The 11,245-nt window shown below is 54.0% G+C and overlaps 1 protein-coding gene across 1 annotated transcript; it reads left to right on the top strand.

Moving 5' to 3' along the window:
• Positions 1-8,545: 8,545 nt before the first annotated feature.
• Positions 8,546-9,478, top strand: LOC136000310 (olfactory receptor 14J1-like). Its single transcript, XM_065654087.1, has one exon. It carries the CDS (start codon positions 8,546-8,548, stop codon positions 9,476-9,478), a length of 933 nt encoding a protein of 310 aa, XP_065510159.1.
• Positions 9,479-11,245: the final 1,767 nt, after the last annotated feature.

Below are 11,245 nucleotides of genomic sequence, written 5' to 3'. Positions count from 1 at the left end.
CCAAGATGTCCCATCACTGGACCCTTTGGGCCACTAAGACCCAGGATGTCCCATCCCTGGACACTTTGGGCCACCGAGACCAAGATGTCCCATTCCTGGAGTGAAGATGTCCCATCTCTGGACCCAAAATGTCCCATCCCTGGGCTCCCTGGGCCGCCAAGACCCAGGATGTCCAAACCCTTGGAGCCCCAGAGCTCCCAGGCCAAGATGTCCTATCCTTGCACCCAAGATTTCCCATTGCCGGACACTTTGGGCCACCAAGATGCAGAATGCCCAATCTCCAGCCCCCTTGGTCCTCCAAGACCAAGGATGTGCCATCTGTGGGCTCAAAATGTCTCATCTCCAGCACCCTTAGGCCATCAAGAGCCAAAATTTTCCATCCCTGGATACCTTGGGCCACTCAGTGCAAGATGTCCCATCCCTGAAACCCTTAGGTCATCGGGACATAAAATGTCCCATCTCTGGACACTTTGGGCTGCCAATACAGAAAATGTACTATCCTGGGACCCCTTAGACCACCAAGACCCAAGATGTCCCATCTCTGGACACTTTGGGGACACCAAGACCAAAGACTTCTCTGGACTCAAGATGTCCCATCTTCAGCTCCCTTGAGCCACCAAGACCTTAAATGCCCCAACCCATGGACCACCCAGGCCAGGATGTCCCATCCCTGGACACTTTGGGCCACCAAGACCTAAAACGTCCCATCCCTGGACACTTTGGGACACCCAGGCCTAGACGTCCCATCTCCAGCTCCACTGGGCCACCCAGGCCCAGATGTCCCATGCCTGGACCCCTTGGGCCAACCAGAACCAAGACTTCAACATCTCCCCCATCTTCATCCCACCTTATGTGGAGAGTGTTGAACTCCAAGACCTCAAAAATTCTCCCCAAACATACCCCATCCTCACCTGGGGATGTTCAACCCCAACCGTCTCCCTAACTTCACCGCACCTCATCTAGAGGATGTTGGACCCCAAGACCAAACATCTCCCCCAGTTTCACCCCACCTCACCCGGAGGAGGTTGAACTCCAGCTGAGACCCAACATCTCCCCCCAGTGTTGTCCCACCTGGGGAATAGAGAACCCAAGACCCCAAACACCTCTCCAGCTTTGTCCCACCTCATCTAGAGCGTGGAGAACCCCAAGACCCCAACTATCTCCCCAACTTCACCCCACATCATATGGAGGATGTTGAACCCCAACCAAGACCCCAAACATCTCTCCAACTTTGTCCCACCTCATCTAGAGGGTGGAGAACCCCAAGACCCCCAACATCTTCCCCAGTGTTGTCCCACCTGCAGGATGTTGAACCGCAACCAAGATCCACAAACATCTCCCCAACTTCATCCCTCTTCACCTGGGAGCATGGAGAACCCAAGACCTGAACCATCTCCCCAGTGTTGTCACACCTCACGCTGACGACGTTGAACCCCAAGACTCCAAGATCTCCCCAACTTTGTCCCACCTGGAGGGTGTTGAATCCCAACTGATACCCTCAAACATATCCCAAACTTCATCCAACCTCATCTGGAGGATGGAAAACCCAAGATCCCAACATCTCCCGTCAACTCCTCCTGATTGGTGAGTGGAGGGGTGGGGCCTGTGAGCGGGGCCTGTGGGCGGGGCCTGCCAGGGGCAGTGGCCACTGCTGCTCTCCCAGGGAAGTTCATCTGGATCCATTTTGGGGCCACCAGGAAGTTGGTGTCACCCAACAAGACATGTGAGTGGGCGGAGGGCCCAGCAGGGGGCATCTAGTTGGACAGTGTCTACTTGTCCATCATCCATCTGTCCATCCGTCCGTCCCTCCACATGGCCATCCCTCCATCTCCTCATCCCACCACCCACCTGACCCTCATTCTTCATCTCCTGGTGTCTCCACCCTCATCTGTCCATCTGTCCATCCCCATCTTCTCACCCACCTCCTCGCCCCTCCATCTCCATCTCCTGGTGTCTCCATCTCCTCGTGTCTCTGTCCATCTGTCCATCCCCATCTCCTCACCCACTACCTACCCAACCCTTTCTCTCTTGGTGTCTCTATCTCCTCATCCATCCATCTCCTCACATCTCCCTCTCCTGGCCCCTCCATCTCACAGAATCACAGAAATCAGGGATTGGAAGGTGAAAGAGTCAGTCCGAAGAACAGTATTTGCCTGAACATCGCCATCAGGGACTTGGAGAACAGATGTCCTGATAGAAAGAATTGGACAATGACTTGGAGAGAGGCCTGACGAAAAAAATTGTGTTGTACAGGTCTCTCTGACCCAGGGGCTACAGGTAACAATGGCTGCTGTACGGATTCCACCTGCTGCCGCAGCCAAACTTGCCCCCACCTCCTAAAAGGAATTGTGTTCTACAGGTCTCTCCCACCTGGGGACTATAGCTGCTGTGCAGAAGATGGATTTTCACCTGCTGCCTCAGCCAAACTTGCCCCCACCTCCTCCCTGCTACTAAGGCCAGCAAAGAAGAGCATGGGCAGAGGCTTGACGAAGGTCTTGAGGTCACCCAATGGACCAGTAAGAGACCCCTAAACCGAGGCGATGCAGGCACAGACGGGTTCTGGCAAGCGAAGCGGGGACTCTTCAGGCCTGCGCAGTTAAGCCTGGATTGCGAAACAAAGGCAGAGATTGGCCTCAATCCATGGGAGTGAAGCGGGGTGAAGAAGCATAAAAGACGATTCCCGACGGGACATCGTTGAGCTCTCCCCACCAAAGCATCACGGATCACGACGAAGAACTGGCAGGACTCTTCTCACGACACATGAGACCATAGGGACGCTTTTGGATCTCGTAGTGGTAGCCAACCCTTTTTTTCCCCCCTTTCTTTCCTTTCCTTTTTCTCCACTCTCTCTATCACGTGCCGCTTCATGGGCAAAATAAATAAAGAAACATTGATGATTGAATTACAACCCCTTGGCATTTTCATTGCCTTAATTTTGCACTTCAAGATCAAGGTAAATGAAGCATCACGAGTCCATCACCGAATGGACCGTGACAGGCCTGGATCACAAGTCTTATGAGGAGCAGCTGAGGGACATGAGGCTGTTTAGCTTGGAAAAAACCAGACTGAGGGGAGACCTTCTCGGTCTCTACAACTACCTGAAAGGAGATTGTAGCACGGAGGGTGTTGGTCTCTTCTCCCAAGCAGCAAGTGATAGGACGAGAGGAAATGGTCTCAAGTTGTGCCAGGGAAGGTTCAGATTGGATATTAGGAGACATTTCTTCATGGAAAAAGTTGTGAAGCAGTGGAACAGGCTGCCCAGGGAAGTGGTGGAGTCACCATTCCTGGAGGTGTGTAAAAGACGTTTAATTGGCTTTCTTAGGGACATGGTTTAGTGCTAGAGTTGGGTTATGGTTGGACTCGATGATCCTGAAGATCTCTTCCAGCTGAAATTATTCTATAATTCTATTGACAAATCAAATTCAGGGTGATTATTCCCTTTAATGCCAATTACAAGCCTGCAGTGTTAAATGAGGTGCCAAGGCTCTCACACACCCCTACATGCACTGGGCAGGGACAGCGATGGCCCTGTCCAGGGCAGCCATCCCCATCCACAGTGAGTGTGGGACAGACACCCCAGACAGCATTGCAGACAGATTCGGTGTCTTTGTGCAAGAAACTCATTCCCACCTCTGAAGCATCACAAGATCTGTCCCTTCTCTATCCAGGAGATGTAGGGCAGCCCTTGAATAGGAAGCGCATCGCGCCAGGTGTCAATGTGTATAGCAACACTTCCAAATCTCCTTTTTTTCTTTTCACCACCCTGTTCTCACCCCCTTGATAACACAATCAAGGAACAGACAAACCATTGTCACCTTGGGCCTGTCAGCAGCACCTTGTCATTCCTAGAGATCAGTGACACGTCTGCCCAAATACCTCAGGGGCAGCAGAGACGCCACTGACAAAACACACGTTTCCTTCCAGGTCTGTCATTCCCAGCCCTGTTTCTCTCTGGCCTTGGGGACAGCAGGGCTTGCTCACTCTCCTGTTGCCCAATTTCAGCCCTAACTTTCCATCTGCCAACCACTGTGACATTGCTCTGCTCCGAAGTCAAACCTTTGCACACATGGGGACCTGGATTCTTGATACCCACCAGATTTCCCAAAGACTCTCAGAGCTTGGCCGGGTGCTACAGCTGAGGTGCCACAGCCCAACTGTGCACTGATGCCCTCAGCCAAGGGCACAGCCAGGACAAGCTGCAGCCTGTGCTGTTTGACACCCATGGAGTCACCACCAAGGCGTGGTGGGACAAGTCACACAGCTTGGGGTGCTGCACTGGGTGGGTAGAGGCTTTTCAGGAGAGACGGGCTGGAAGGATCAGCAGTAGGATTCCCTCAGAGTGAAGAAGTTGCTTGGATATATGGAGCTCCTTTATGTGGAGAGTGACCAGATGGGTTTTCCCTTGTGAGTGAGGGCACTAATGACAAAGCCCTGGGGCTGTGCGGGCACATGGCCATGCCCCCCAACAATCTGGTGCCACCGAAAGTGGGGCACAGCAGTCAGGGAGAGGCACCAGCATAAGGAAGAGAAGAGCAGCACCGAAAGACTGTGCTAGGGAAATTGGAAATTATTTCCTTTTCCTTGAATAAACTCTTGATGGAACCCTGCTACTGCTACCATTTTAGTGGCCTTTTCCTGGGCTCAGGAGAGTCCTGGAGGTCAGGAGCCCCCTTTCCTTTAGGGGGCACCAGGGGCTCCACAGGCGAGCGGTCCCTGCCCTGGCTGGAATTGAGGGACTGCGGCTGCAGCAGTGCAGGTAGAGTCCAGACCTTGAGAAATTTGGGGTTCCACCATCAGGAATCTCTGAAGTTTTAAAAGGAGAAGTGGCCAGTTCTGTGTCGGGGCAGGAGAATAACCCCATCCATCAGGACAGAGCAGGATCTGACATGCTGAGCAGTGACCCTGAGGAGAAGGGCCTGGGCACTACAAGGGCCGCCACACAAGCCCGTGCTGCACGCTCACCACGAACAAGGCAGCTGCACACGGGGCTGCATGAGGAGGAGCGTGGGGACCCAGACACCTGGAGTTCTCATCCCATTCGGTTCAGCACTGGTGTGACCCCACACACATGGGTGTGTGCCAGTGTGCGCCTTCCCAGTTTGGAGAAGCAGGGAGGAACTGGAGAGTGTAGGGCTGTGCCAAGGCAGGGTTCAGGACCTTGTGCACATGGTGTGGGATGCTGAGGGACCTGGGCTGCTCTGGCCCAGCAGCGCTGGGGAGGCTGCAGCAGTGTAGGAGTAGCCTGAGAGTGCTGGAAGGGTGGTTTCAGAGATGGTGGAGGTTTTCTTCACAGTGGGAAAGAGCACGAGAAAGAAATAATGGCACACAGTGCAGCTGGGGAGGTCCAGGCTGGACATGAGCAGGAAGAAATGTGAGTGGAAGGGCAGTGCTGTGGTGGAGCAGGTCACCCAGAGGGAGTCTGCATCAGCCCAAGGCTTTGTGCTTCAAGGAACAGCTGGGGAGGATGGAGAGAGATCAGCAAAGGAAGGAAGATGCTCAGACAAGAGCCAGGTGGGCAGCAAGGGGGATGTGTCCAGCCTGCAGGGAAAGAGGCTCAGGTGATGCCACAGCATAGGACAGGCTGTCGTGGAGATGATCAAGGGATGTAAAGAGGCTGAAAGCCCCCACAAGACATGAGCTGCTTCTCCCCTTAGCTATGGCTGTTGTCTCCAGCTCTGATGCCTGTGAGGAGACACCTTGTCCTTACAGCACAGGGGCCTCATGGCCTCCTTGTCCCCAGCCAGGAACCTGGGAGGTGTTGCACCATAGTCCTGCCCTTGGCCTTGCACAGCCCCACATCACACTGTCCCAGGAAGGGCCCTGGGCAACGTGGGAGGGACAGGATCTGCCTTCCCAGGGTTGGGGGTCAGGGCTTGGCCCTTTGGTTAATGAAACACATCCAGGTTTACTCAGCATCAGAGAGACCTTCACCTTGGTTTTCCTGATCTGTCATCTCTGCCTCCAGTTTTCTTCTCTAACCAGACCCTGGAGTCTGTTCCTCAGTAGTGTTCCTCAGTGGGACCCATTAACATTACAAGAAACTTTGGAGTTTGAATCCGACTTGGACTTCTTGAGAGGTTTCTTCAGCTTCATCCAGGGTCTGAAGTTCATGGACTCAGCACCAAAGCCACCAGAGGGGTCATTAAAGTGCCTTGGGCTGCTCCTGTGCTGCTGAGCTGGGCTGGGCTCCTGGGACAGAGGGAGCTCATGGCAAGCGGCAGCGCTGCAGAGAGACAGCTCTGCCCAGGAGCAGCTCCTCTGCAAAGTGCAGCAGGGCTGAGGGCTCTGCCTGGGGATCTCAGGGAGACGAGCAAGGCAGAGAGAGATGAAAGATGGTCAGGACTGGGAGGATGACTGAGAGCTCACTGGAGGAGAAATCTTTGCAGCCTTGCCATGATAAGTCTGTGGGTGCAGGGCAATGCAGCTGTAGCTCCTGGAGGCATCTCCTCAAGTTAGCACAGGCACAGCTTGAGGGATCTGTAAGGAGGGGGCTGTTATCAGGCAATTTTGAACAGCTGTGTAGCTGGGTGAGCAGCCAAGGGTGCCCAGGGCTGTCCTGCAGAGCAGGGTCCCTGCACCCCAGGGCTGTGCTGGGACAGGGACTCTGCCACCTGCCAGGGTCAGCACTGCCCGGGGAGATCCCCACGGTGCTGTGGGGAGAAGCTGTGGGGGGAAGGAGAGACTCCTATCAAGGCAGGAAAGGTGCTTCTGCTGTTAAGGGGGTGCTGTGTGGATCAGAGCTGCTCACAGCTCCAGATCACCCCCAGGATTTTTCCAAGTGGATGCCTCAAGCAGAAGATCAATGCAAGGATTAGCAGACAGATAGGGAGCTTTCCTGAGCCTGTCTTTTCAGTTTCCTATCCCGAGGGTTGGGGGGTGCAGGAAAGGTTAAAATGAAAATGAGCTCTCGTGCTTAAACAAGTCACTGTGACTCCTGAGCTGCAACTTTGAATGATCAGTACATCTGCCAGAAGCCTCATAACATCCCTTCAGCTGCTGCTCTGCCTGTGCACAGCACCAGCATCACATCTGCTGAACCCGTCAGCCTTAGTCTGACCTGTCCTGTTTTCCAACCTGCAAACAGGAAGATGCCCCCAGGCAGTGCCCTGTGAACAGGCAGGATCTGTAGGGCCAGGGTGAGGGCACAGAGGGTGGCATGGTCTGTGAGCATTGACAGGGAAGAGACATGGGCAGGGAAACACCTCCCAGGGGGAGAATCTCCAGGCAGCAGGGAAATGATCAGAAATGACAGGAAAATAAATTTGGCATTGTTATGGGAGGGGGAACACAGAAAACTCCCTTTCATCCTCTGCAGTGCAGATCACTCCTGTGAGCAGCCCCCTCGCCTCCTCTCCCACCCAGCAAAGCCTCTGCCCTCAGGGCCGGGGGCTCCAAGGCATGAAGCAGCTCCTGTGCAGCTAGAGCTCCAGTTCCCTCTGCAGAGCACAGGGGCTGAGAGCAGCTGCCCGGCAATGGTGGTGTGTGGGAGGTGGCTGCACAGCTGGGGAAGGGTGACGCTGTCTGAGTGCCCGGCTGCCTCTGCCCCGGCCTCTCTCACACCCACCCTCAGCGCATTTTCCTTCTTTCTCTGGGTCTCTGTTGTTGTGATCTTGTTCTTGCTGTCGGGCTCTCTGGGGATGGGAGTTTCAGCTGCAGAGTCACAGCCTGATCTTGTGGGTCCTTTCCTGCAGGTGTGTCCATGGGAACATGTGTCCCAGCTTTCCTCTGACCTGTGGGGCTGTGGGCAATGCAGTCTGTGGGGCAGGGGAATGAGCATTATCTGAATTCCCCATGCAGAAGTGCAGAGATGCTATGATGGAAGAAATGCAGTTCGGTTTGTGAAATGAGCTGCGTGTGTCTTGGGATAGAAGTGGGGTGCTGAGACCTGAGGAAAGGGTGGGACATGTCATGGTCTGAGGTGGGTCCCTCTGCTCTCAGCAGTGCCCAGTGGCTTTTCAGGGTAACATGCCAGTGTGATCAGCCTCCATCTCAGAAAGGGCAGCTGGAGCAAGACAGAGGGACAGAGCAGCTGCCCTCACTCTGCACTGACCCACAGGCATCCTCTGGTCTCGCAGGACTCGCTCTGTTCTCCCTGAGTGCAGCAGAAATGCTGAGGGTTTCTGACACCCAACAACACTCTCCAGTGGAGTTGCAGGAAGCTGCAAAAAAACAAGCCTCTCAAACTGCCTTGTTCTGTCCTGGTTCATTATCACTAGGAGAGCAGATGCTGACAGTCCCTTCTGCACCAGGAACGGGTCCATCTGACACAGCTGAACCCCAGGACTGGACCCTGTTCCCCCGTTCCCATGACCCCTGCTGCAGAGCAGGGCTGACTCCTGGGCAGCCAGCGGGCACAGGCCCTGCTCCTCACGGCACCTCCAGCCAGCACCACCCAGGGCTCAGCCACGGAGCTGAAGGAAGGTCTGGAAAAGGACAAGGGGTGTGGAGCGGGGGGAGGGGGTATGGGATTTTGCTCAGAGAAGTTTCTCCTAAATTGTCACTTTCTTTTGCTCCTGTAACAGTGCCCCACGCTCATCAGCAGCAAATGTCCAACAGCAGCTCCATCACCCAGTTCCTCCTCCAGGCGTTCACAGACACACGGGAGCTGCAGCTCTTGCACTTCTGGCTCTTCCTGGGCATCTACCTGGCTGCCCTCCTGGGCAACGGCCTCATCATCACCACCATAGCCTGTGACCAGCACCTCCACACCCCCATGTACTTCTTCCTGCTCAACCTCGGCCTCCTCGACCTGGGCTCCATCTCCATCACTGTCCCCAAATCCATGGCCAACTCGCTGTGGAATACCAGGGTCATTTCCTATGCAGGATGTCCTGCCCGGGTCTTCTTTGTAGGTTTCTTATTTGGTGGAGAGTATTCCCTCCTCACCATCATGTCCTACGACCGCTACGTTGCCATCTGCAAACCGCTGCACTACGGGACCCTCCTGGGCAGCAGAGCTTGTGTCCACATGGCAGCAGCTGCCTGGGCCACTGGGTTTCTCGATGCTCTGCTGTACACGGCCAATACATTTTCACTGCCGCTCTGCAAGGGCAATGCCCTGGACCAGTTCTTCTGTGAAATGCCCCAGATCCTCAAGCTCTCCTGCTCACAGTCCTACTTCAGGGAAGCTGGGCTCCTTGTGGTTAGTGTCTGTTTAGGATTTGGGTGTTTTGTGTTCATCGTGGTATCCTATGTGCAGATCTTGAGGGCCGTGCTGAGGACCCCCTCTGAGCAGGGACGGCACAAAGCCTTTTCCACGTGCCTCCCTCACCTGGCCGTGGTCTCCTTGTTTGTCAGCACTGCCATGTTTGCCTACCTGAAGCCCCCCTCCATCTCCTCCCCATCCCTGGACCTGGTGGTGTCTGTTCTGTACTCGGTGGTGCCTCCAGCATTGAACCCCCTCATCTACAGCATGAGGAACCAGGAGCTCAAGGATGCCCTGTGGAAAGTCATATCTAAGTGTTTTCTGAAGCAATAAACTCTCCATCTCCTTCTACATAGCAGTTTTAATGTAACTACTTACAGGCCCAGCCTCTCATCTCTATTTTCTGTTGTTCTTGATGGTTTTTTTAATTGTGATAACATTGTCATCCCCTTTCTAAATTACTTTCTTCTTTTCTTTTATAACCACTGGTTGTGTAAATGAGGAGCCATGATCTGTGTGTATTTAAACAAAATAAAGGGTCCTGTAGTGACTTGTTTTTCAATATATATCCTTCCTGCAAGGCCTTTTGGAGCTGCAGGGACAGTTCCTGTGTGCATGGGAGGAGGGGAAAAGAGTCCAGCCTGGCAGCTCTGCCAGGGAGCAGCAGCACTTGGCCTTCCAGAGCTGTTCTCGTTCCACTCCCACACTCTCCTTCTCATCCCTTGTGTTGGTGCAAGGCTTGAGTGCTCTGGCAGCCTGGTCACCATCCTGCTGTGTGTCAGTCCTGTGAGCGCAAGCAGGGACAGGCAATGGGCACTGCTGTGACAGAGCTGGCCTCAGAACAGCCTTTCCAGAAAGAAAGGTCATCTCCTATGGGCAGGCCCTGAAGGTTTAGGTCTGCTTCCAAACCTTCTCTCAAAAACATTCCCAAGGAAATGGCCCACAGATGCAAACACCAGGGTACAGATAAACAGTGTGTGTGTGCGGGGCTGGGCACACAGCAGTGTCCTCTCACAGCCAGGCCTCCTGCCAGAGACCTGCAGGACCAGCAGAGCAGGGTCTGGGCTGTGCCCCTGTGCACTGGACACCCCGCGGAAGCTGCCCCAGGGCATCATCATGTACTGGCCCCTCATAACCTCCATTTCCAGCCCTGGCCTCTCTCCCCAGCTCACAGAGGTTGTTCTTCCCTCCATGGATGGACACTGAATGAGTAGTTCAACAGTCCGAGTTTGTGTTGTACAGATGAGATGTGAGCACGCACATCATGTACAAGAGGTGAAATGAACATGAGTGAGGAGTGCTTTTCACTCACACTGTTAGTAGGAAATATATTTGACAAATTTGAACAAGGAAAGGAAGCGTGATGGGTGTCTACAGCCTGCAGGAAAAGAGGGGCACGTGTAGCACTGTGTAGAACACGCTTCAGTCTTGGTCAGGTCTTGGGTGCTAAGGAGGGAGATGGATGGGTGTGGTATATGAGGTCAGTTGTGTCTCGGTAACTCATAATCCAGTAAGCAGCGTGTGGCTGTGAAGGGGACTGTGGGGTCAGTTCTGTCTCTGGAGGTGACAGCCCAGCAGAAGGAACACGGCTGGGAAAGAACCTCTGCCAAAGTAGCCACAAGCCCTACCAAGTAAGAGGCCTTGGGGATGGGTTGTCATGTCCATCCCACCTGAGTATATGATGGAACAGCAGCAGGAACATGGTCGTGTCTATCAGAGAAGCTGAAAGGCCAGCAGCAGTCCTGGGATTTAGAAGATCACGGTGAGGTTACTTCTCTCCGGTCAGGTAAAAGACCTTCAAAAATCCTAACGGGTTGGGTTTCCTGCATGAAGAACAGTTTCTGAGATGGTTGAGCTTTCCTTGTTAGTGGGAAGAAGCAGGAAAGAGAAAAAAAAAGCCAGAAAGTGCAACTTGAAAGGTGAGGACAGGCTATCAGGAGGAAGAAATGTCACTGGAAGGGCAGTGCTGTGGTGCAAGAGGTCACCCAGAGGGAGCTGGATCAGCCCATGGCTTGTGTTCCAAAGAGCAGCCAGTGAGGGTGCAGACACATCAGGGAAGGGACAGAAATGCTGGGGTGAGAGCAGGTGGGAAGTGACATG

Source organism: Caloenas nicobarica, chromosome 32 (assembly GCF_036013445.1).
Source record: "Caloenas nicobarica isolate bCalNic1 chromosome 32, bCalNic1.hap1, whole genome shotgun sequence".
Lineage (NCBI taxonomy): Eukaryota > Metazoa > Chordata > Aves > Columbiformes > Columbidae > Caloenas > Caloenas nicobarica.
The sequence above is the reverse complement of the archived record's forward strand: the minus strand, read 5'-3'. Positions and strand labels throughout refer to the sequence as shown.

What these genes read in the sequence shown, in the direction of transcription:
- LOC136000310 (XM_065654087.1), top strand. Translation starts at nt 8,546, where the DNA reads ATGTCCAACAGCAGCTCCATCACCCAGTTCCTCCTCCAGGCGTTCACA.